Here is a 25,026-nt window from a genome sequence, read left to right as displayed (position 1 = left end):
CTTCCAAATATACTATTTTTCCACGGCTCTTTAACATGTTTTCCTTTGCTCTTTGCTTTTTTTTTGCAGGTAATGATCTTCTAAGGGAGAGGAAAAGTTTGTTCAGCCTCAAAACAAACCGCAACCGAACGTCCAAACTTCAGTGATGTCGACAATAATGAGTCGGTTCTATTTTAAATTATTTTAGGGAAAAAGGTCTGCCAAAAAAAAACCTTATTTCATCCGTACCGCAAATTTTCTATCTTTTCCACCTAAGCCTCTCAACCGGCGCCGGTTTTCTAGCGACCATGTTTTACAAAAATGGCACAATATAGCACGCACAGCATCTTCCGGCTACGTGTATGAGAATTTACATTGGAAAAAGGCGTATAGGTGCCTTCCCGTAGCACATACGAGGCAATTTTCTTTATCTACTTTTAAGCTGCTAAAAATAGGAACTTACAGGAAAATTTGGTTCGAAAAGAAAAAGGGTACAAGAAGCGGGGGCGGGGGTTTGTCCATCAACGAGCCACAGCGATGCTGTACGGAGAACAAATGCGCAAAACAGATGAGAAGAATTTAATTAGATGCTTTTACCGACGGAAACGGGACCTTCTGATAGCGCGGGAGTGGATTTGCCTGGGCGTATATAAAAAAAAAAAACCCCCCGGCACACGACAGTGAACCATAATCTGATGGCAAACACTGATTTGACATGAACGGAGCACTCGTTTGTTAATTCCATAATGCGACGGGCTTTTTAGGAGCACTTTGTGTAACACGCAGCGGGAAGCTGTAAGCTTAGGATATTTTTTTTTTCTTAATTTGCAATGGTAATTTACTTACCATGTAACATGGGAAAATTTTCCTTCGGCACAACAACACGTTCTGGCTGCACATTAAAGCTGTACACACACACACAGAACAGCTTCAAAGAATATATATATTCATTGGTTCGGAATGCTTCAGTAGGAACATTATCGATCCAGTCACTTTCGGCTCGACTCGCTGGCGTCGAAGGCATTTTCCAGTTCAGTATCTGGCTCAACGGGAACGTGCATTCTGCTGGGACGTTAGCCGAAAATTGCATGCTTCACTTGACGCAATCTCCTGCCGAGCTTGGGCCTCTGTGCTTGCTCAACCGATCCGGTACCTTAACGGCATTGTTCGTTGCATTCGAAACCACCCGGACGCAGGAAGCCAAAATCAGTTACATTCCGTAATACGATTTGTAACGCGTGTCTGGTAATTGAGATTTAATTCAAGCTCACCCTAGCAAACCCCTCGGTCCGAGGCCCGGTTGTAACCTCGCTTCGAGAGTCTAACCCTACCTGGTTGATGCACCATCCAGCCCAGAGGACCAAGGTAAAGTTGAAAGACTTATCTGCTGTGCACCATCGGCAACACCGGCAGTCCGGAGGAGTCATAATTGAACCAGGCTGGGCCGTGTCTGTTGTGCCCGAGTTTGTCGAGTGCTCCTGTTGCCGGGTCCTTGGTCAAAGGCTAGCAAGCAAGCCACCAGGGTACGGGCATCCAAACAATAGGATCAGCACCTTCCGAGGCGACCGGTAGGACACACGGTACACACGCATCCTTATCTCTGGCACGTTCAGTTCCCAGGACTCTGTTCGATGGTTCTGTTCGAGCTCGTTCCCGAGTCGCCCCATGTTTCCACCGTGATTAGTACCGTGCCGTTCCGTTCCTCCCGAGGGACTCCAGCGACCGCCGCAGAGCACTACATAATGATACTTAAATAAATTCATTAAACTGGATAATATAACAATCTGAAGATGTTTGAATATCGTCTGCACAGTTTGCATTTTCCTATCGGGTGGCTGGAATCGATTGGACCGCCGGGAGATGCTTGTTCCTGGTCCGGCTGCTCTCGACTCGGCTGCCGGGAACGATTAGATCTGGCCCCCTAACGAATCCGAGCCGTTGAAACCGTAATAGAATTTTCTCTCCCCCCTCTACCCGCCTTTCCATCGATTTCTTCCACTCCTTGCACTGGAAGGATGGAAATAATGTCTGCGGAACAAGAAAATTGCCTTGTTTATACGGATACTAAGAAACATCAACAGGTACAGGAGCCCGTGCGAATCGGGGAAGAAGTTATAAACCGAAGAAATAATCTTCAAACATAGCCTCACTTCCACAGGGTTGAGGGCTTCCATTGGATCCATTTCTGCTTTTCAATGAGAAGATTAGAGGAATGCTTTGACATGATCCGCACAGTATTGTGAAATATTGTCAATATAATCCTCGTGCACCGAAAGGCATCAAAAGTACCGGCAACAGACGAAGTGGTTCCGTCGCGTCCTAAACGATTCCCATTCCGAGCCGTTTCGACTTTGCTCAGACGACCCTTATCAGATTGCTGTTTTACGTGCGGGATTTAACGAGCCCTACTTGACGAATACTTTGGCCCCTTTACATCTTGTCATCGTTTTTTACACAAAAATAGATCCCGGTCCCGGTTTCATGTCCATCATAATGTCGCCTTTTGCTCAGCCTCGGTTGCAACTCGCGCAACTTTCGCTTCGAGAGTAAAAAACACCGCCCTACCGCACTGTTTGCGTGCTAATGAAGGTTAAAATAACAGCAAAATTAATTAAAGCAAAATAATCTCGCCGGTCCCATCTTCGCTTGGTTTTATTTTTCTAGCTGGTTTGTCCTTCGGGGGAGGAGGGGAGTCACGCTCGCGCACCCTATTATGTTATGTGCTGGTAAATGACAGATGTGGAAGGAAAAGGAAAAAACACCACCCGTAACACGAAAAGGTCCAAACCACCCAACGACTCGTGGACGAGCAATGGTCGGTGTTATGGGAAAATGCGGAAGAAGCTACCGTCACTCTTTAAAGGACACTGCACAGTGCAACACGAAGCGCCGTGATATGTTGGGACGAAGCGAAAAGAGAAGTTTATGTGTGTGCTCGTTTTTTTTTGTTTTATTCTGTTTCGGTCAAAATTTTCCCAACATGGAAAATCGCCTCTGCCTCGGCACGGAAATCCCTGATTGCATCTTTAAAGAGGGATGAACTTTGGCCTGCAAAGGACACACCGCACAACCATTTGGAAAGGAACAAAAAGTGGAGCGGGGGAAAAAAATCCTGTCCATGTCCTAAACATTAGCCTACCCCCTCCAGGCCTAACCCCCATTCAACCCGTTGCGTTCTGGCGTTATCCTTACCGGTCGGTTTTTGCACTGTTTGTTTCCTGTTTTCCCAGTGATTTGCGTTTTTTTTAATTCTGCTTTCATTTTCCCTAGCAGATTCGGCCAAAGCAGCATATAAATGAAACGGATGCTCTCTTCCCGCATGATCATCCAACGTCCCACTCCCCACCCGCTCGGAGTTTTCCCACCCGTCTAATACACGAGAGGGTAGAGCAAATTGCAAAAAGCTTTTTCCGCATTTTATCCCTATGAAGACAAGTGTGAAATTACATTGAAATGGATATTACAAGTTGCGCCACCGTTTCACCGTATCGCGGCCATTGCCATTTGACCGTGTGTGCATGTGTGCGGTTTTTCTCCTCCCCCTCCTGCTTCTTCCCTCCCTTCTGGTTCGCCGTCGGTCCGATATCGTTGATGGTTGATCTCTCGGCTGCCGGCTTCGCCATTTCCTGATCTCATCCATCGCCGGGTTCCGGGTCGTCCACGGTGCTGCCCGAATGGTGCACTGCATTTGTCCGTGTCCACTGGATCCGTTTTTCCGGACACGTACTCGTGCCCTCATGGTCGCTCATCACACCGGACGTCACCGGTGAATGTTTGCTTCTGCCACCGACGCTTCGCTTGGGCCGGGAAAGTGGAGGAAATTGTAAAATATGGCTTAAAGTTTATTTCACTTTCCAAGGGAGAGACATGTCGCTGTTCGGAGGCTTAAAGTCTGCATGGTTTTGCAACGTGACGTGCTTATGCGCCAGCTCGTGGACCGGGATGTTCCGGTGATAATGATAAATATGATGCAACGCGAGCGACGTTTGCTGCTGCGATGCATTTCATTGTGAACACGTTTAATCAGTGTAATGGATTTTAATCATATAGTTATACTTGTTGCAGCATCTGCTCCGCGTGGGTAAGCATTGAAATAGTTAACATTAGACTTGCTTTTATTTGTTTTTCGATAAAAATGCAGCCCATTGTTGATAGGAATTCAAACATCCAACAGTTTTACAACGTTCATGAATATTGTTTGTTCTTGGCCTGATTCAATGGCATCAGTCGCAAGCAAATGAACCTAGCAGATGTGTCAGTGTTTCATAAATTTATCGTTCACCCTCAGCGTCGCGGTGGCCTACATTTCATTTCAGTTTTTCCACCCAGAAAACCACAACCTCCCTCCTCCCGCAAAAACCCAAAGGTTGTATTTTATTGCTTCCGTGTCCATTTTTCGTGATTCATCCTGAAAGTGTGTGGTAAGGGACACAGTCTGCCTCCAGCAAGCGAGGTGGCTCATCCTTGTTGGCACGGTTGGAGTTTTGAAGCCATCGCCCCAACTGAAATCGACCACTGAATGACGGAGCGCCCACCGCATGGAAACCCGGCGTGTATCGTATTTATTCAGTGTTCGAAGTGTTATCCGGGATTTTTCCGGCCATTCTTTGGGTGCACACATTTTCACACACTCCCCCATCCCGCGGTGGGGTAGTTTTTCATACACACCCGTTTCGATACGCGTCCGAAAACAAACCAAACAGCGACGAAAAAAAAAGAACCTGAACCCATCCAGCATAATGGCGCCATCGGTTCTGACGGGTTGTAACATAACACCGCATCCCGCCCACTCCCTTCCTTCCCTCCCCGGCTGGGGCCAAGTGTTCGATTTGCGCAAATACCGCCAACGCCAACTATGACATTCCCGGCAGCATTCCCGGTGGATTTGGGAGGAAGGAAAACAAGAAAAGAAAATCATACCGAAAGGATGAACGCGAAATACAAAAAAAAAAAGAACAAAAATGAGGACCATGAAAATTTATTTGTTTTTCCCACCCGGTTCCCTCGGCACGGCCACGGGAAGCGGGTGTCGAAGCGAGGATTTTCCCGCGGCACCCGTCTGGCTCCCACCAGTATTTGGCGAACGTTGGTGTAATTTGGGAAGCGAGCAGTTTTTCATTTTACGCTTTCGGGGTTTGTCCTTTCCCGTGCGAAACGGATCTTCCTCCCTGTGCGGTTCAAATCGACTGCCTGTCAGAGTTGCGTTGATGAATTGACCCGATGGAAGAAATATTTGTCGCAGTGCAGCAGGTCTGGCTGTTTTTTCGGCCGTGGGCTTTGGTTTTCTAATCAAGCAAGTGCACCCCTCCCGCCCGGTGGGGTAATAATTAAAAGTGAAACGGTAGAAGTGGCCATTTGTTTGAAATATGGTGTCACACCCAGCGTCACCCACTTTTGTTGAGCCGCACATAGACAAAGGTAAAATCGTTAGCTTGCGCTGAAAAGTGCGAATGAAAACTTTAAGCTTCCTTTCGTACCGGAATAAATACCTTTTTAGGCAAACACTTTTTAAAACTCGCTCGCTCGGTGCCCGAATGATCAATACTCCTCAGGAAGAGACTGCGCAACAAAGTAATTAATCTCAATCTTTACCAGACACCTTCATTCAGACGAGACTCAATGCCCATTCTGACACCAAATTTATCAACCGGGACCCTTGAAGGATGTTATTTGTTGTTTTTTTTCTCTCTCGTCTTCTCCCCCGCCACCGACATGCCACAGACAACAAGCTGACAAACATCGCGTAGGGTAAGCCTATGCCCTGGCGCTTCTGGCGGGTTTTTATTTTTGTTCCGACCCGGCTCTCGAGCCGCCAATGGAAACGCAAAGCAAATAGACCCGGACGAAAGTAAATAAATTATACCCGGGGAAAAAGTTCTTCAGATTCTCCCGGATCACATTTCGCAATTTCGGGGACGCGCACCCGGAATGCTCTTGTCCTTCGACGGACGCCGGAGTGATGTTGAGGAAAATTTATCGCTTCAGGTTTGTCTGCCGCCATCGTGCTTTCGAGCAGGGGGTGAGAAAAGAAGGAAAAACTTTGAAATTGTCACCGATTGTCACACCTCACGGTCCCCTTTCTGGTCTGGAGACTGTTGTTGTTGTTGTTGTTTGGTCCCACGTTTTAGACAAACTAACCAAACATCCTCCATTTTCGTGCAAATCAATCTCTTCCCGTTTTGTGTTTGTGGGCATTTGTGTTCGATTCCTTCATTTCGTATTGGTCGGCGTGTCGCACGTAATCGATTGCTTTAAAATGTCCTTTCCCGAAGACGCCGGCGGCCAGGGCCATCGTTGTGGTTCCACCTTCCGCCATCCCTGCCCCGAAGCAACGGAAACGACTAGCAGGTTTATCAAAATTCTACCCTCGACTTTCCATCGGTTCTTTCTTCATTTTGCCAGCCATCTAATCGAGGGAGGAGGTGTTCGCCTTCGGGCTTCCGCTTCCGTTTCCATGGCGTACCCGACCCCCGTCTCCGGCGGGGCCGTCATTATCCTTCAACCGTGTGCGCAAAGAGGGTACGAAAAAGTGGACCATCAAAAATCAATAAGAAAGATGCCACCGCATTTCGCGCGCCAAGGGTGACCTGAGGCTATGGGTATGTGAGTGTGTGTGTGCGTAGGACTCGTAGTTATTTTTTTCTTCCACCCCATTCTATGGGGCCCTCCGTTTTCGGGGGAAGATCGTAAAAAAAAGCTCGCGTTGGGCTCGTTTTCGTTCATCACTTTAATGACATGCATAAATTTTATCTCTCCACCCGGATGTCGTGTATGTTTGCTTGTTCCCTGTGTGCCTGTGTATTCGTTGTTTCGAATGGCGATCGTTTCGTTTGCCACCACATTTTTTTATTTTGCACCGGGCACAAGTCCCATTTCTTCTGACAGCGTCTTCTCGCCGGATCCTTAACATTTTTTCTTCCTCCGACCCGAAAGGAGCCTGGGGAACACTTAGTATGCGAGTGAGCTATAAAACCCGTAAATGAGCCTCACTTCCTTTTTTTGCAGGCTGCTTAGCGTTTGCACACTTTTCACACCCTTCGCTCGTCCGAGTCGCTGGGAGTAAAAAGCATTTCGCGTTTCGTTTTTTTTCTTTTTTGGGGTGAAAATTATTATTCCAAATGGATGTTTTATTTTACCCGTTTGGAATAAGGAATATTTTAGCCGAAAATGACAACGCACAACGATACCATCGGGGTGGAGTTATGCGAGCTAAAACTATTGTGAGAAACAAAACGGTGTCATGGTGTGGATTATCTTGTCCGCTCCAGTTTTTTGCCCCCAATCCAGATAATCGTCCGATCGTAAAGTGTCGCCTTCCTCAAAATACCGTCAAGAGAAATGCACGATCCATAAAAATGATTGATGTCTGCCGGCAGAATGATGCCGGGATGCCAGAGAACATTCGAACGGCATTTTAATCCGATCGGAAAACACCCCGCATGTATTCCGAATGTAGATCTCAACCGGAACCTCAACTTTTGCCTCGGCCTCGTCGGCCTTTTTTCGGTGGAACACCACGACGTCAAGGGTGGAAATAGGGGGAAATTGAGGGTGGTAAAGACGCGGGCGCCGGGTGTTGTGGTGGTCGAGTGACCGGTAAAACCTTGCAAATTACTTTCCCCAATTACCCGACGAGAGTCCCGAAAAGCATCCAGCCGGTATCGTATGTTCTCATTTACAGCCGGAATGGCAATGCAAACATTTGCCACAGCTTCGTCAACGCTCCGGAACGATGGAGGTTGGGCACTAATGTGTCCTGGTGAACCATGGATTTGCGTGAATCATTCTTCATCTCGATCCGTAAGCGGGGGGGAGACGAGAAAACTGACCGGAAGGTGGGCCGTGGCACGGAAAACTCGAAACGAAGCACCAACGGAGCGTCATTGCCAACGGTGCTGCTCCTGCTGTGATGTGGCCATTCCAATTCCACCGTGTGTGAGTACACGATTGACACACAGGACCACAGGCTTTCCGCACATTTTCACCACACACACAGACACACATGCACACCGTGGGGAATCGGGACGAAACAGTACCGCAAGCTACCGTCGGAGTGCAATTGCTTGCTTTGGCCAACCCACAAAAGCCCAACCGAGGGAGGCGAATCCTTCGACAGCGACCTGTCGACCGATTGTCGCATTTGTTATCCAAGCCGATGGGGAGTTCATTCGGCAGAAGCCGTTTGCGGAATATATAAGGGTCAGCACAAAATGTGCGCCCTCGAAGCAAAGGTGTATATGGCACGTGGGGGGGAGAGTTTTTCCCGGGAGGGACATGACCGAACTGTGTAATCCCTTTCAAAACCGCAACTGTAGACGGAGACGCAATCTCGTTCGGAAAACCCCTCCACGCTGGAATGGGAGATAAAGGGTATTAAAGGGTTTTTTTTACTTCAAAACAGATGTTTTCCGGTGTGAAGGACAATGCAATGGAATGCTTGAAGGTACGATGAAACTTGAAGGTGAACGCTGTTCTACTGGAGCTTACAATTTAACAAGTGTTGATGTAGAAATTTATCAGACTGTTTCATCAACATTGGAGTTAGCGCGACACTGATTTCATTATCTCCATACAGATTCATTACACCCATTTCTGCAGTTTACATATGAGCTTTTCCCAAATTAATCGACCATTATACGTTCGTTTAAATGAACGACGAAACTTATTTTATATGCGCCCGTTTAAAGGATCGAAAATTATCCTTTCTGATTTCTTTTTTTATCACCCAAATAAACGTCTCAACTTTAAACCATTTCCCCCCTTTCCCCCCATTTCACTTCCGATAATCCTTTCCCAGGGGGCTTGCATCCTTTCTTGGGCAAAACTTTCGCCCGTTTAAAATCGACCAACAAAACGGGGACCACTCAAACTAATTGATTGACTAAGTGTATATGCCTCCTAGCGTACGGTACAATCGTGGTGATGGTGGTGGTGGGATGCCCCCCAAAAACACCGCATAAATTGAGCTTTTAAATCCATCATGAAATTGAATCATAAATTTGACGATGAAAAACACATTACGCCCGCCGAAGGTGGCGCCCATTTCACCAAAGTGGCATCAACGGCTAAGGGGCGGGAAGGAGGCATAAGAGAGGAAAAACTCTCACAGTTCGTACGAGTGATGCGTGTTTCCATTTTGTTGTGTATTTTTTTTTTTTTTTGCCAGTGGAATGTAAACCGGAAGATGATTGGGACTTTGACATGGTTGTGTCACGCAAATGAAGTTCCCCGTGGCATGGAAAGGTGTCAGTAAATGTTTGTGTCGGTAAAAAGGCTTGCCGAGTGGAGTATGTACATTTGGGGGAGGTGTCCCGCACCTCCAAGAGGCAGGGAGGCATTACTTTGAAGGCAAAGTGTCGTAATAAAATGGAATGAAATATGGCGAGCTGAAGAAACGAAATACGCTTCGCTGAAGGTTATTTGCGAATATGCTGATGGTTGATGTTGAAATATTGTCCTCTTTTAAAACACGCACAATCAGCAGTCTACAATTGTAAGAGAATAAAAGTTTCAAACAATTGTGAATTTAGCTAAAAGCGAATAAAAATGATTATAATTTCCGCAGGACGATGAACGCCATTTATTTCCAACTTAAACTATCCAACTGGAACGACTAATGCTGCTAATATTTTCCTCTTGTCAGCATAATGAATCAATTACGCCCATCCCAGTGCACCCGTACCCAGCCTTCTTCAACACACCTACACTTCCGGTGTAGCTTTTTCCCGGCGCGACCATTTGTCGATAATCGTCACCTCGGAAGGTGTTTAGGGTGATACCCAATAAATAATGAATGACATACGCGCGTCACGGAACGCTGGCTCCGTATCCGATAAATCATCCCCACCGGGTACAGCCAAAACCCCGCCCCTCTCCCCACCCACCCACCACGCACTGAACGCTGACAGACGAAATGGGCCTCCGGGTGTTCCGGAGGCATAAATCAAATTTCAGACATCATTTACCCTAAATTACTCTAAGCCCGCGCGCCACTTTTCACTCCTTTATGCTGTTCACGAAGGCATTTTGGGGTATGTGTGTGTGTAGAGGTTTTGGAGTGCGTGTGCCGATCGGAAAAACTGGTCCCAAGGACGGGTGGGTTTTTCCTTTTTTTATCCCCCCCTCTTCCCTTTTCCTACCTGTCACCCGCCGTTGTCCCATTCTTGCCAAATCATCGTAATTTTCTACGCCACGACAACCCATTAACCGATCCGGCAAATAATCCACCTGTTCGTGTTGACGGTCGCTCGGTTCCGTCATATTTCTTCCGTAACGCTTTCCGCCACCGGCAGCAGCGAAGCATAAATACAACACGCACACAGCAGCGACAACAAGAAAAAAATAGAAAAAAGGAACCTCGAGAAAGCCACTTCATCGCAAATGGTTTATAAATAAGTCAATCTGTTAAGTGTTCAGCTTTGAACGGCGCCCGAGCCCGAGCATACCGCAGCCACCAGGCACAAAGCCGCTGCCGCCGCCGCCGGCGACGACGAAGGAATGTCGAAGAGGTCGATTAGCGAGCAGGATTAAGAATTTTCCTCCTCGCCCCCCTGGGCATTCCCCGATCCGATCCGTGCTGCTTTCCCTGAACGTCATCGATGGCGTGGCGACATTTTCAATACCAAACCTCTCTCCCCCCGTCTCCCGAATCCCCAACCACCCTCTCGGGGTTTTACGCACCGAAGCGAAGCGATGGAGAGAAGGTATAATTTTCCTTTCTCCCCTCCCCAAAAGAATGTCGCTTCCCTTTGCCGACCGGACGGGATCGGTTCGGTCGTTCCTCCGCTTTTCACAACTGTCGCCGAGGCAAGAGAGATTTATGGGCTTACGGTGTGGACCGTCCGACCGTCTTGAGGCGTTCCGTGTTTTTCCCCATTTTCATCCCATCGCGAAGGCTCGGGGAAAGTATACTTCCTTTCCTGGGAGGGGGGGCCGGCAGGTATAAAAGTCGAGTCCCTCTCAAAGCCCGGAAAGTGTGCAAAAGGAAAAATCGTTTCCAAACAAAGGCAAAACCAAACCCACCCCACCTTCGGCGGGGAATGGAAGGCTAGGTGAAAAGCTAACAAACGACAGATACCTGCCGGGCTTCCGGGGGGGCCGTTTTCACTTCCGGTACAACAAACGGGATCCCAATAAATAATAAATAACTGTCATCATTCCGGTGGTAGTCATGTGTTAAATCATCCCGTTGATTGGCTCACAGTTACAATCGAATGGTTATTTATTTACAACGAGCCGGAGGAAGGAGGTCCGAGGGGTTCCAAGCGACACCTTTTAATTATGGGGAAAGTCGAGGATTTTATAGTAGCGTTCCGTTTGTGCTAAAACACATTTAATTGTAAATAAACTGCGTCACTGGTTCGCTTTCAACTGCTTATCGAATACTTGTTTATATTCTCATCAAAAATGATATCAAAGCTAGCGTAATCATCATCACCAGCATCATCATTATCCTTTGCCTCCATTGCCAAGGCAACGTAAGGCAATTCCGCGGCGGTTTAGTAAAAACCACCCCATTCAAATTCATTCCATTCCAAATTGACGGGCCCGACTTTGGAACTGTAATCCACGCAAATTGAAAGCAACAGGTTGATCCGCGCGCGTGTACACAATTTTCCACCCCGAAACCAACCCCCTTTAACTGCTGGTTTTTTTTGGCCACTCCTACGTATGAAATAAAAAGAAACAAACAAAAAACTCCAACCAAAAAACGGCGCGAAGCCCGATGAATCCAACCGCAAATAATCCCCTACTAAGAGGCACATAAAAACCGCATAAGAAATCTCACATCGCTTCCCACCTTATGCTACCTGCTAGCCGAACGGAATAATTTTCACACCCATTTAGCCCCGCCACTGCGCCACGACCTTTCTCCCTTTTCGCAAGTGGACTAATTTCGCATTCTTCAAAAAGTCACCGAAATGGCTCCACGACGGTTGGAAATGTCAACTGTCAAGCACGGTGAAACACTCGCCGGTGAATTCCCCCGGCTCCCTCAGGGCCACAGAATGCCACCGCAGTTCGAGGGGAGGGGGTGGGGGGTGGAGTGGGAGATTTTATTAAACGTAAATTTTCCCATTAAATAAATTTAAATATACATAATTTTCCACGTACTTCGTGCGGCGTGTGGAGCCGGCTCGGAAATCCGCGGTTCGACGATGGATTTGCCACGGCAAAAGTTTTATTGTTGTCTCCGGCGGCCGTGACGTTTCGCTGCGAAACGAAGGAAATCCCGGAGGCTGTGAGGGGGGGGTACGGAGTTTTCCGTACATCTCGCACGGACCGACGGGAGCCGGGAGCAAAAAACATGCGCCAAAAATCCACCACCCCATTACGGCAGGCCGGGCTGGCTGACTCCTCCCTCCCTCCGCAGGGGGAAAACGGGCAGGGAACTCGGCCGGAGGCCGTGCTTAAGTAAAAAGTATTTCGTAATTAAGAAGTTTACAGATTTTCCTTGCTCGCGGCAAACGCGGAGAGCCGGTGTAAGCGTGAGCGTCTGCTACTTCTGCTGCGTGCCTTTGGGCTGTTTCGTTGATTTTTCTTCCGCATTCCACGGCCGCCGGCTTCTTAATCCCCGCATGCCCCCCTCCCACCCTGCGAAAGGTACGCCAGGAAAATATATGGAGAACAGGGGAAGGGCGCGAGGAAAGGACTCTGTTCATCGGCATTTCGCTTACAGCATCTCTGTCCTCCGGTAAAATTTTCCATTTCCCGTCCCGTGTCGCGTACTGGAGCTTTTCATCTGCATAAATTGTATTCATATCTTGTTTTTAATTTTGATATTGTTTTTATTTTGTACTTCCGTCCCCCCCTCCCCCTCCAGCCACCGGTCTTTCCTCCCTCTCTACCTCTCCAAACGCAGCATTCCTTTGCCCGAGCATTGCTTTACGGTTTGCTTGTGCAAGCATTATTAAAACACTAGCGCTGCGTAAGATTTCCCACGGGGAAACACTTTACGCTAAAGCGACTTTCCAACGGAAACAAAGGACGGCAAAAGAAAAGCAAAATAATAATAAAAAAAAAGGTAGAAAGAACAGTCAACGAAACAGATGAATAAATATATCCATTACAGTTGACACGCCGAAGCGACGGCTCGGTCGGTGTGAATTTGATTCCTGTTATTGCTTCATTTGCCATCCCTCCCTCCCCCGCCCCCTCCCCCTCCACCCATCGAAAACGATAAGGCAGATGGTGGAGGAGGGAACGAATGTTCGGGAAAACACAAGCATTTTCATTCGCCATCCCGTGACGCACCGTTCGCGCGGGAGTGTGAAAGATGAAAATCGGAAAAGTTTATCACTCAAGCCACGGGGTGCACAGTTTTCCACCCGGAAACCAGATATTTCCGGATACACTGAGGAGGGGGGGTGAGTGAGAGGGGCAGAGGGACAAAATTCAAGCACTTCCGGGAAAGGAGAAGCCGGTGGCGGGACTCGAATGCGACAGTTTTTCCGCATTTTCGACTTTTCAATGAGGTGGTGCCAAGCGCCGAAGAGTTCCTCACATTGCCCCGCGGAAGGGATGGAAAAGGGTGCGGGGTTGGAGGGGGACTAGAGAAAAAAGAGATCCTGCTTACATTTGTTTTCATCTGGGTTGTTTTTTTTTTGTTTTGCTTTCGGGTGCGGGTGCCTTCCCATGCGGAAAACTTTTCGACTCACGATTACACGATAATATATCCTTGCCGAACGGCGGGAAGCGTTACGCGCGCGAGCATAAGTGACATTCCGGTGCACATTTCCAATCTTTCCGCATCGTATCGCAGATGGATTGTAGGAGGAAAATAAAAATAGAAAAAAAACGTGCGTCAAACATACCGTATATCCTTTCCGACGATGGCTTACGGGTGTCTCCTCGATTGCACGATGGGGAAAGTTTGTTCGAAAGTATTTTCATTTCAAATCTATCTCACTCACACCGTTTGTGTTTTTCCCCACACACTTTTGGTGGAGCTGGAAAAAAAAGATACCCGGTGGAAATAGTTTTCCTTCCGGCGTCGGTGGGATGCACCGGGAATGACGCTGTTGTTTGACATTTAATATGCGCTGTTTTGATTCACCGGTTACATCGGTTTCCCGCTTGCTTTCTCCACAGACCTGCTACGAAATGGAGCGATACCTGAAGGACGAACCGAAGCTGCAGAAGTACACCAAGCTACCGGCTGACACACGCTGGGACCTGTTCACGGCGCCCGGACCCCTGCCCTGCTCGTGGAAGGTCGAGGTGGAACCGTACTGCTTCGACGAGCTCAACCTGAACGACCGCGGCTCGGATTCGCGTTCCGAGTCCAGCTCATCCTCCTCGTCCTCCTCCTCCTCCTCGTCGTCGTCGTCGTCGTCGGATGGAGTGCATGCGCCATCGTCCACCACCGCCAGCCCCTGGCAGTCCGGGAGTGGCAGCCTGCTGAGCTGCTCCGTGATGGTGAAAAAGGAACCGATCGACGACCCGGACGACGACCCCGACGAGTCCGACAGCCAGGACGAGCCGAGCGAAAAGTACTGCAGTAAATCGAGCAACGGGTCCACCGCCTCACCCACCGGTCCGGCCGGTACGACACGCATCAACCTGAATCCCACCACGAACGGAAGTCCCGGTCGAAACGGTAGCAGTCACCATCACCACCATCGCCATAGTCACCACCACAGCCACCACCATAGCCACCTCCACCATGCGACGAACGGCATCGAGCTGAGGCTCGTGGCGAGGGCCACGAGTGACCTGCTGCCCACCTTAACGCCCCCCTCCTCACCCGAGTCACACCTCAGCAAGGACACCTCCCCGAACGGCACCACGATCAACAGCACCGGCAGCAGTTTACCGCTGGCCACGATCAAGAAGGAACCCGGCTCGGAGATTGCGCTGCTCGATCGCCAGGGTGGCCAGATTTTGCGAGTGTCCGCGGGCCCGCACGTGGTCCGGCTGACGACGACGGCGGGCGTAACCGGGGCGAACGGCAAGAACGTGGTCGCGGGCGTAACGCGGGTGATACAGGTCAGCCCCCAGCTGCACGCGGCCATCGCGCAACGACACTCGCCCGCCTCACCCAACGCAACGGGTAAGCTTCCCCGAGCAGCAGCTCCCCGAAGACGGGCCCTTTTCTTACCCCTCCCTCCTCCCGTTGCAGCACAACCAACCTCCAAGCATCACCACCGGCAGCAGGACCACAGTCCGGACTCGAAGCGACGGATACACAAGTGTCAATTTCTCGGCTGCAAAAAGGTCTACACGAAAAGCTCGCACCTCAAGGCGCACCAGCGAACGCACACAGGTAAGTGGCTTTAATTTAAAGTTTGTTTGATTCAATCCACTATTTCGCTTGAAGGTTGTGATGGGCGTTTACGTCTTATGGAATATTGAAAACTTTACTCACGCCATGCACATGCGAAAATAACGTGTAAAATTTTCTGATTGAACGGAACCGGACATAGTTCTCTTCTTCTTCGTTATGTCTCTTGATCTTGATGGTAGTAAGTTCAAAAATGGAGAAAATAAACCAATTTAAGGTACAGGACTGTTTCTTAAAATTGGCAATAAAACAGATTTGCTGATATGAATGTGTATTTAATAAAAATTTAATAAATAACGTAATAACATTTTTTTACGTTACGACCTTGAGTTACACGCATTACAATTTAATAATATTTTCGTTGGGTTTATCCGACTAGACTTTTTTTACATAATGGTTTAACTATTTTCATTTTTATATTATTTATTTCGAAAATGAAATTCCAATGATGTTTACGAATAATTGTTTGCCTTTCAAATCGCTATATAGCAGGGGTCGGCATACACTTCCTACAAAGGGTCAGATGATTAAAAAGAAACCGAAAGAGTGCCGGATAACTTAAACGATGATTTGATGTTTTCAGAATGTACTATTCTGAAAGGAGGATTCCATTTGAAAGGAGATTCTACTTAAAATTAGTAAAGTAACATAAAGAAATGGTTATAGATAAAATATTTGAAATTTTATTGTCATACTGTGTTAAACATTTTCATATTTTCTTTAATTGTAATTGAAATTAATTTTCTACTCAAATGGTCTTAAAGTATCTTGGTATCTCCATACTCTCAGCAATTGAAATAAGTCAGCTTCGAAACAAAATCATTTTTGCGTTTTTTTATTTCCTATTTTTCCTTTGTATTATGTTACTTTATATACACAGTTAACGAGTTATTGCCGCCGGATTTGGATAAAACTCACGAGATTAGAAAATTTTAGAACGATCAATTATCATTATGGATAATGATTTGGGAGGAGCCTTATTGCATTGAAAATATTTATCCACATCCCGAGTCCAAGAAGCTATACACTTTGTTTCAATCTATTTGCTTGCAATGGTAATTGAGAACTTTCTTTAGTATCCTGTTACAATTGTTTCACAGAGCATAGCTGTTAAACCTTAGCTTAGTTAAAGCAGAGCTTTATCTTAGCATTTGCTCAAACTTTGTGCAGTTTTATGGCTTAAATTACATTGACTTCTCATGCCGTCTTCGTTTTAATCGTTTGTTTATACACATCTTAAACTACTTCGTTGATTGGAAATGAACTGAACCGTATCCTTTGAATCCAAACTATTGAAACAAACAAATCATCAGTAAATGTTTTATGTGGCGCAGTTTTCCCTGGAGTGGAGGAAATTCGTGCGATTCATTTAATCCTCAACGATCGCCAACTTCTTTCCGTTCCTTCAAGTCGGTGAATGCACGGCAATTAAATTACCTCATCTTATCTATCTCGTGCGGTTTCGGTGAACTCGTCCGGGGCTCCACTTAACGATCGGCTTACTGTTCGAAACCCGACCCACGCTTCCGTGCGCTCGCTAATCAATGATTCATATTCAAAAGTAAAACTTACCGAAGCCGGGCAGCCGGTTGTCGTTCGCACGGGCGATCCTTAAAGACTTGGCTGGCTCACCACAACACCGCAGCAGGGCAGGATCCGGTCTGGTCTGAGCCGGGTTCCTTCGACCGGCGACGCGCACGGGCAGACACAACCTATGGTATTTATTACAGTGCCATGATTTAATTATTCAAATCAATCTTATTGCCGCTTGTTGACAAAGTTTTCCTTTAAGACCGCCTTAAATGGCTCATCCGAATGTTTTTCGGTCGCTTTTGTGCGGTCACCGGAGCCGGATCTGCTTATTTATCCTTTTGCCGTAAAACATCGGGTCCGCTTTTCGCTCGGCGGAAAGAAAAGTAAACTTCGGGGGAAAGTTGATTCAAGTTGGAATAAATTAGAGCAAGTTTTCCGAGCACCAGCGTGTGTGTTTGTGTGTGTGCGATCAGCCGTGCGTATGTGTGTCCCGGCTGCCTTCGTCCTGCAACGGACGGGCAAGGTTTATGTGACCTGGTTTACTAATTTACCGCCCAACTTTGGCCCATTCCCTGTCGGTGCGGGAACCACCCTGTGACCGTGGCGAGGTTGGACCCGTATGCAGAGTGTCTTTCTTTCCGGATTAACTTTTACGACTCGTCGTAGTCTCTTGTTCGGCGTGCCCTTGGACTTTTCGGAACATGGCCGTAGCAGTTGCCCGCTCAAGCTCCGTCCGTTGATCATCACCGTCGGTGCTGGTGGGGGGGGACATCGACGGTCAGTCAATCACACAGTGGCACCGGTCGTTTCGGAAAAGATGCCATGGTTGCAGTTTGCGAACAATGCTGGTACCTTCGGTGGGCGGAGGAGTTTCCCGGGAAAAGCTTCCTCACGGCGGAGGCAATGTGGCATTTATTCACCCTGCAATTTATTAGCTCTCTTGGCGAAGTAATTTGGGTTCGCCTTGAGAAGGAATAACTAGAGTTTCCCAAGGACGGTTGTAATAACAGTACGGTTGCTTTGTTCCTTGTTGCGCCAAGTCCAGACGTTGCATAGCAACACGTAAATAAAACATCCGTGTTGCACATTTATCGTTTCTTTCTTTCAGGTAACCGACTTACTAGAAACATTTCTTTATAACTTTTCTGATAAAAAGGGATGCGTAGAATGTTTATCCCAATATCGACGGAAAAAGAGGTCAAAATATACCGAGTAAAGCGCCAAAACCGTGAGAATATTTTTGACTTTTGTTTTGAACTTTGTTTACCTTTCATGAGCTGCTTGAAATATTTGTTTAAAACAGAAAATTTAGAATATTCCACTGACTGAACAAGTAATTGAGGCGTTGAGTGGAGTGTTGCTCGTGACCAAGGCCTTCACACTTGATTGCGGCCATATCACGGCGACCAACAGGATCCATATCTCAAGACTTCGCACCGAGAAGCTCTTTTGACTACTCGGGATATTATATCATGGCACTATCCACGAGACCATGAGTGATAACTGAAACACTAAGATCCATAATTTCCGGCTACCTATTTTGTCTAAGAGATTCTTGCGAAGACCTCCCACATAATACAAGAATGTTTGTGAAGACTTTTCAAACTAACTGTCAAAACAATGGGGGTGCAGAGAATAGCTTTGCATCGACCTCTCTTTTTACTGGTCTTGGTTTTTACTTTTAAGAAATTTAAGTTGTTTTAGTAGCTGTAGTGTGAAAGATTATTTGCACCATGGAAAAAAACAATTAAAGCCAATGTTTTGCAATTAGTCAAAGGTTTAAAATGTCTTTCTTTGATAAAATTATAAAATTTCCTAGATTAAGGTTGTATCGGACGAACTTCTCCAACCTTTTTCCTTCTTGATAACGCTTTAGGGAGCAATTGGACCATGTTTGCTTTATTCCTTCGTACCAGATATAAGTTCTATTGCGTGCTCACAGCCAGCTCACGTAGTTCTAGTTTCCAAAACAAGCGAGGAAGCACGCGCACAAACCTTTTCCCGACATCGACGGACCTTTCCACTATTCACGGTTGAATCCCCTTTGGCCGGCAACTCGATCAGGATGTAGCCATCAGCCGTGTCCGGGACGTGTGTCTGGTTGCGTGAATAATGGGTCCCCGAAACGCCGTTAAATGATAATTTCTGTTTAATCCTCGAGCCTATCGCGCGCGGAAAGGGCGAACATCGCCGAGCGACAATGCGGGGGAAGCAGGCAAACCTCGCTAGACCTCGCACTCGAAAAAGGATATGTTTCCCCCGAGGTGCGCTGATTAACACGGGCCCCGACAAAATGGCGAGGACGCGATCCGCCCTTTCCCCGCCCATCCCCCCGCCCCTGGCTGGAACGGGGGGTGAACTCTCCGAGGCTGCCAAAGGAGCAAAATATTTATCCTCATAATTTTTGACTCATGCCTTATCTCTAAATCACTCTTATGGAGCCACTTTCGGGGTACTTCAGCGCTCGTAATGTGCGCTCTGCGTTCCGTGCGCGTTCCGGCTGCCCCGAGGACCTGGTGCTGCTCCCACCCAGCAGCTAGTCAAGAAGTTTGCGTTCCCCCCCCGGTTTTCCACCTCTCGGCCTCGTACTTCAAGCTTCCGGGCAACCATTCGTGCCGGATGGTGCTTCATCCCGGCGCGTCAAGAGGCTCCTTTAAAAGGCGGCTACTTTTAACGTTTTGCCTTCCGACCGCGCGGCTCGGAGTATGTCCTCAACCGACGACGCTCGACTACGGGATTTGGGAGGGGTGGTAAGTTGTTTAAAGTGAAGTGTATCCACTTCGCCACGATAAGCACGGAAGAACAGTGAACTGCAACTGTTGGGGAGGAGACGGATGCCGCCGGTGGGGCAACGATAATTATCCCCGTAAAGTCCTCCCGAGACCAGCGTGATGTGAATGGGCAAAAGAAGAAAAAAAAACAAAACAAAAACACGAGAGCGATTCGCCAAGGGTGAAAAGGAGCCCTGTTTGAAGTACATGTTATTTTAAGCGATGCTTTCATGTTGCTCGATCTGCCTGGCTTTTCCATGGCGTGGTTCAAAGGAATCAATAAGCCGGCGCACAGTTTCCGTTCGAAGTTGGAAGATTATTTTTTTGGTGTGGTTCCGAAGTTATGATTCGGATTTCGGGACCAAACGAGAGCGCTGACTGCCTTAGAGAGTGGTCTATAAATAACCCAAACATCGGTTTCTCGCCTCTTCCGACCGATCGTGAAATGTAGCTAGTAATTAACAATTTGCTGGTCTTCGAATCTTCAAACAAGCGAAATATACATATTCTGTTTTAGTCTCTACAGCTTGGCAAACTTTCTCGCCAAAGTATGTTTTTAATAAAAGTCCGCACCACGGAACGCACCACGTTCGCCCCAGGGCGGGCGAGTTATTTACGGTGAATTATTTTCTTCCACCAGACGCAGCATCACTCGGCACGTGCCTTTCCTTCCGTCGGCGAGAAGATTTTCAATAAATTCCACACTCCTCTACCGCGTGTTGGGCGCGTGTTTTTTGGTGCTGGATGCTACCGGTAGGGCATACATTTTCCTTTGCCACGGCACAATCGCGAGCCACTCGCCGGCGCCTCGCGCGTCCAGTTCATCGTGCTTTTGGCTGGAGCTTATTAAAATCATATTTTATGTGGCAGCATGTTTGTACGCCCGGCAGCACCAAACCGAACCGGGCGTGTGTTGGAAAAGTGTATCATCATTTCGGACGGAACCGGTGCTCCGCTTGCTACTTCCTCCCCCCCTCCCTGGAAGGTCTGTGAGATGATGAAGGTTCTTCGTGGCGCAGTAAAGTAAAATGAACCAAAACCGAAGAAAGAAAGAATGGAAAAATAACTTACAGGAAACCGTTCGGAAGAAATACAGAACCACGCGGAGTAGGGCCAGAAATTCGAAGGCACGAAACGGTGCTCTTTTGGGCCTAATAGAATAGGCGCTCGTCGTTGGCAGACTCCATTGTCGGAGTCGGCCCCCAAAAACCAACCCCGGCTCGGGTGGAAAAAGCCACCACCCCCAAAAGACACCGCCTCCCGGCGCTAATCGGGGGCACGGTGCAATAATGGTGGAACTTTCGGTGGAACATTCACCGGCAGCATCCGGTCGCCGGCCGGTCTCTCGGTACGGTCGAACCGCAGAAACAATTTAACCTCAGAAATTTTTAAACATAAAACATAAAATGCCATTTACATCCCGGAGGGAAACATATTTCCGGATCGGCGCCGGACCATGCAGAGCGCCTGGCGCAACGGTGCGCGGGCATGTGTTTTCCGTTCGCTCGGCGTTCGGGAGCGTATCGGAATAGGGTAGGGGGAGGCCGATGTTTACGTGCCGGAGCCGCGGCTTTCGGTGGGCGGATTTAGGGCCCACCCGCTGGAGGAAATTATTTGAAGGTACAAATTTCTTTGAAATGCCAGTTCCATGAGCGCGGCCCAGAGTATTTGTCTAGAAATGGAGGATAAAGCAATTAGGTACGTCGGAGAAAACGACGAAAGTAGCTCAATGCATGTTCACACAAAACTTTTGTTTCGCAGAAAGATTTATGAATAAATTAAATAAAAAAACGAGGCCGACTCAAAACCAAACTTTATTTTACTTTAAAGGTAGAACAGTAACAATATAACAGCAATTTTTTAAACTCTATGATGGATACACGTTGTTCCAATTACCACTTCTCGTAGATAATATATAATTACTATCACCCAAAAGTGGGTGACAGCAAAATTCAGTTCTAACAAGTTTTTGACTTATAAATAAATGAAAATGCAACATAAAAACTATAGTAATATTTTATATCAATTCTTTGAGAAGGTAAGTTTTTGCTTAGCCTCGTTGGTTTAATAAATGTTACTAACAAATTATATTAAAAAAGATTGTACTAAAAAGGTGTGCTAAAAACGCTTGGCAGTCAACGTGTTAAGTGCCAAGCGTTTTAAGCACAAGTTTTAGTACAATCTTTTTTAATGAAATTTGTTTATTACATTTATTAAACCAACAACTTTTGTAGGCTAAGCAAAAACTTAGCTTCTCTAAGAATTGGTAATAAATATTACTATAATTTTTATGTTGCATTTTTATTTATTTATGGGCCAAAAACTTTATAGAAATGTTTTCTGCTGTCACCTACATGGCAGTCAACGCGTTAAAGTAAAAATTAAGGCAGATGTGATCAACTATCATCTCCCGAAAATATAAAACCATTATTTCGAATGTAGTTCTATATATCTGCACGTCATTCAGTGGCTGGGAATGATTGTCCTCCACCGTGCAGGAAATTCTTACCAACTTTACCAACCGCGGCTCACTTTTGGCCCAAAACATTGTGTCATTCCTGCGTGATTTTTCGCAAGCTGCCAAAAACTCACCCAAAAACATGCCCGCACCGTTTGAAGTCACTACCAGCGGGAACTTCGCCGCTTGCCACGCATTCCCCGACGCCAAACCGTCCGCTCCGGAAGAACCGAAACCCGGCAAACCCGTGTGCCCCCGGTTGGCGCAATGAGGAGGAATATTTTGAATTTTTCATTAGACGGCAACGGACCTGGTAGCCTGGCTTTTCTCGACCGGCGCACGGGGTGGAATGTATTACACCGGCCCTTCCGAGGGGCGGAGGGTGGGTTGGGGAAGCGAGCAGGGGAAGCCCGAAGGAATGCTTTTCATATCATTCCATTCCGTACCATGCCATTCCATTCCATTCCATTCCGTTGCCATTGCTGGAGTTTGGCGCGCACTCGGCGAAACAAGTGTACGGCTCGGGCCGTCCTCCCTTTCGCCCTCTGGAGTGCGTCATTGATGTGGCGCTAGCGGAACGCATGCCCGGGGCAGATGCCTACGAAAATCAGTAGCAGACCACCTACAGGAGGTTTGTTTTTTTTTTTGTTTTGGTTCGAGGGAGGAAGGAGGTACTAGCGTTTGGGCATCGACTTTTCCGGATTTACTGAACCACGCTCCGGAGCGCTTTATCCTCCGGTTTCACGCGGGTTTATCGCGGGCAAATATCCGCCGAACGTTTAAAAAGAAACTGGACCATCGGCGGGAAAAGCAACGGTACGCTAATTATTACTCGAAAGCCAAAACCGAACCCCGGGTCGCGGCATCAGGCCCGGGGAAGGATTTCAATTAGCGATTAAAACGATTCGTTTCACAGCAAGCGGCCGGAACGTCGGAGGTGGGGTGAGCCACTCGTTTTTTAACGGAATTCAACTCGATTCAAAACGACCAACAGAAAAAAAAACCGTCCATCCCAATGATGGAAGGTCCTTCGGGAAAGGGTTGGATCGAGATATAAAATCAACTATTCAATGGTACTTTCTTTCCCGATCTGCACGAAACGAACGACTTTATCGTTCACAAGCGAGCGCTTTCCCGAAGAGCCACCCCGGAATAGTATGTTAATTAAAAATTAATTAGCAATTATCCTTCCAATGGTACTGGCGTTATCAATCGGCGAAAGGATTAATGAAGTGTTGGCAAACGACCCGGTCCCCGGGGAAGAATTCGTCTACAAATGAAGTGCACCGTTCGTTGGGGATTACTTCACGCTCCAGCTGTTTCGGGTTCCTTCAAACCCACTCACTCTCACTTTGTAATTGAAGAATTTAAGACCCTCAACTCTTTGTCGGAACCAGGGAATTTTTGTCAAAAATTAAGCTTGCTCACCTTAAATTATTTAAATCATAAAACAGCTAATGGGAAGTTATTACTTAGCATCGCTTTTTCGGCCCAATTGCCAAACTGCGCTGTGCTTCCTGGAAACATTCCAACGGTCGAGCGAACAAACCATCCCGAATTCCACCAGTACGCAGCAAACGGCTTACAAAGGGCGGTCCACTTGGCCTGGACAACCCCCCTCGTTCCCACCCAAAGTGTGTCCCAAAGGATTACGATTCGAAAAACAGACCCATAAAGAAGAGATTAACTTCTTCCATAATGCGCCTTCCCGGTTCGTCGCCGATGGCCGGGGCTCTGGCGCAGCGGAAGCGTCATCGTACCCGGGCGTCCGGTAAAGTGCACCAGACTTCTGTCTGTGCACCGCTGGGAGGGGTCTGGCTTGTTAGGGGGCGATGCGGGATTGCCAACTCGATTAATGATGGTGACAAAAGCAGGCAACTCTAAGGAGATTTACCGATGCTGTCAGGAGATACGACACGGAAACTTTCCCCTCCCGGGGCCCGGAGAAAAGCCGTTCCGGTCGACTCGGAACCGGGGAGGGATGGAGGGAGGGGGAAAATGCCAGGATCTGTCAGCTTTTGTCCGGCGACCGCCGGGTGGAAGCTTTTCAATTTGGCGTCGCAAGTAGATTTCCTGCTGTTACTGCTCGAGTAATGTCCGGGCATCGGTGGTAATGTTTCCTCTCCCATCGTCGGGAAATGCTGCAATGGGAAAAGCCAATGACCTAAATCCGTCTTATCGGAATCCACTATTAGTTTTGCGGTGGTTTGTCCGATAAGATGCGTTTTGATCAACCGGGTACCCAGACTCGTTTGATAATTCAAAAGGAGTCTACTATCGCTCATCTTTCAAGTAATAAGTCTTCGCCAACGTTACGTAATTCAGAACTTCTTCAAGCAGGTTATCATACTTGGACTTGGGCATGAAGATTTTCAACGATATACTACGACGCAATTCAAAGGCATCGCAAAGCCGCGTAACACCACTTTCAAGTTTTGTCATGCACGAGAGAAAAAAAATCCCACTTCCCGTGCAGGCAGCCGACTAAATCTTGCACGTTTTTCCTTCCTCCCAAACCGGGAGCATAATCCCGCGTCCGTGAGTTCCTCTTCCCGGGTATTTATATTCCACCCGGGGTGTCACGCAAAATCCACGCTTTCGCTTCGAGATTTTCCTGCCAGAAGACGTCCGACTTTGGCCGACGTCGTTCACGACGGCGGCTCTTAAGGAACGCTTTTAGTCGGAGCATTTTGTGCCCGCGGGTGAAACGGGATCCTTTTTGAACATAATTCTTCCAATGACGGGCCCGTGGCGTGGCGTGCGACTTTCGCTCGAAGTGGAAGTGGTCCTTTCTCCGGCGGTGGAAACAATGGTTTCATAATTTATGTACAAGCGCCGCTATTCGAAGGGTTCAATAAACCGTCAGCAATTTTCCTTCATTTGTTAGACTAACAAGATCCGACTTTAGTGTTTGGGGAGGATTTGTTTCAAGCAAAGGAAATCGGTTACGGGATGCTTTTTGAGCAGGTTTTGAATTTACAACTAACCGGAAATGTGAACAA

At 47.6% G+C, this 25,026-nt stretch overlaps 1 protein-coding gene across 1 annotated transcript in view; it reads left to right on the top strand.

Moving 5' to 3' along the window:
• The window catches only part of LOC131282248 (Krueppel-like factor 7), a 239,345-nt gene that overhangs the window by 204,229 nt on the left and 10,090 nt on the right, over window positions 1-25,026 (top strand). Inside the window, exons 2-3 of the mRNA XM_058311660.1 lie at window positions 14,071-15,031; window positions 15,101-15,244. Coding sequence (XP_058167643.1) covers window positions 14,071-15,031; window positions 15,101-15,244 — 1,105 coding nt within the window. The remainder of the gene's footprint in view (window positions 1-14,070; window positions 15,032-15,100; window positions 15,245-25,026) is intronic.

This window comes from Anopheles ziemanni, chromosome 2, assembly GCF_943734765.1.
Source record: "Anopheles ziemanni chromosome 2, idAnoZiCoDA_A2_x.2, whole genome shotgun sequence".
In the NCBI taxonomy this organism is placed as follows: domain Eukaryota; kingdom Metazoa; phylum Arthropoda; class Insecta; order Diptera; family Culicidae; genus Anopheles; species Anopheles ziemanni.
This window is presented reverse-complemented; position numbering and strand designations above follow the sequence as displayed.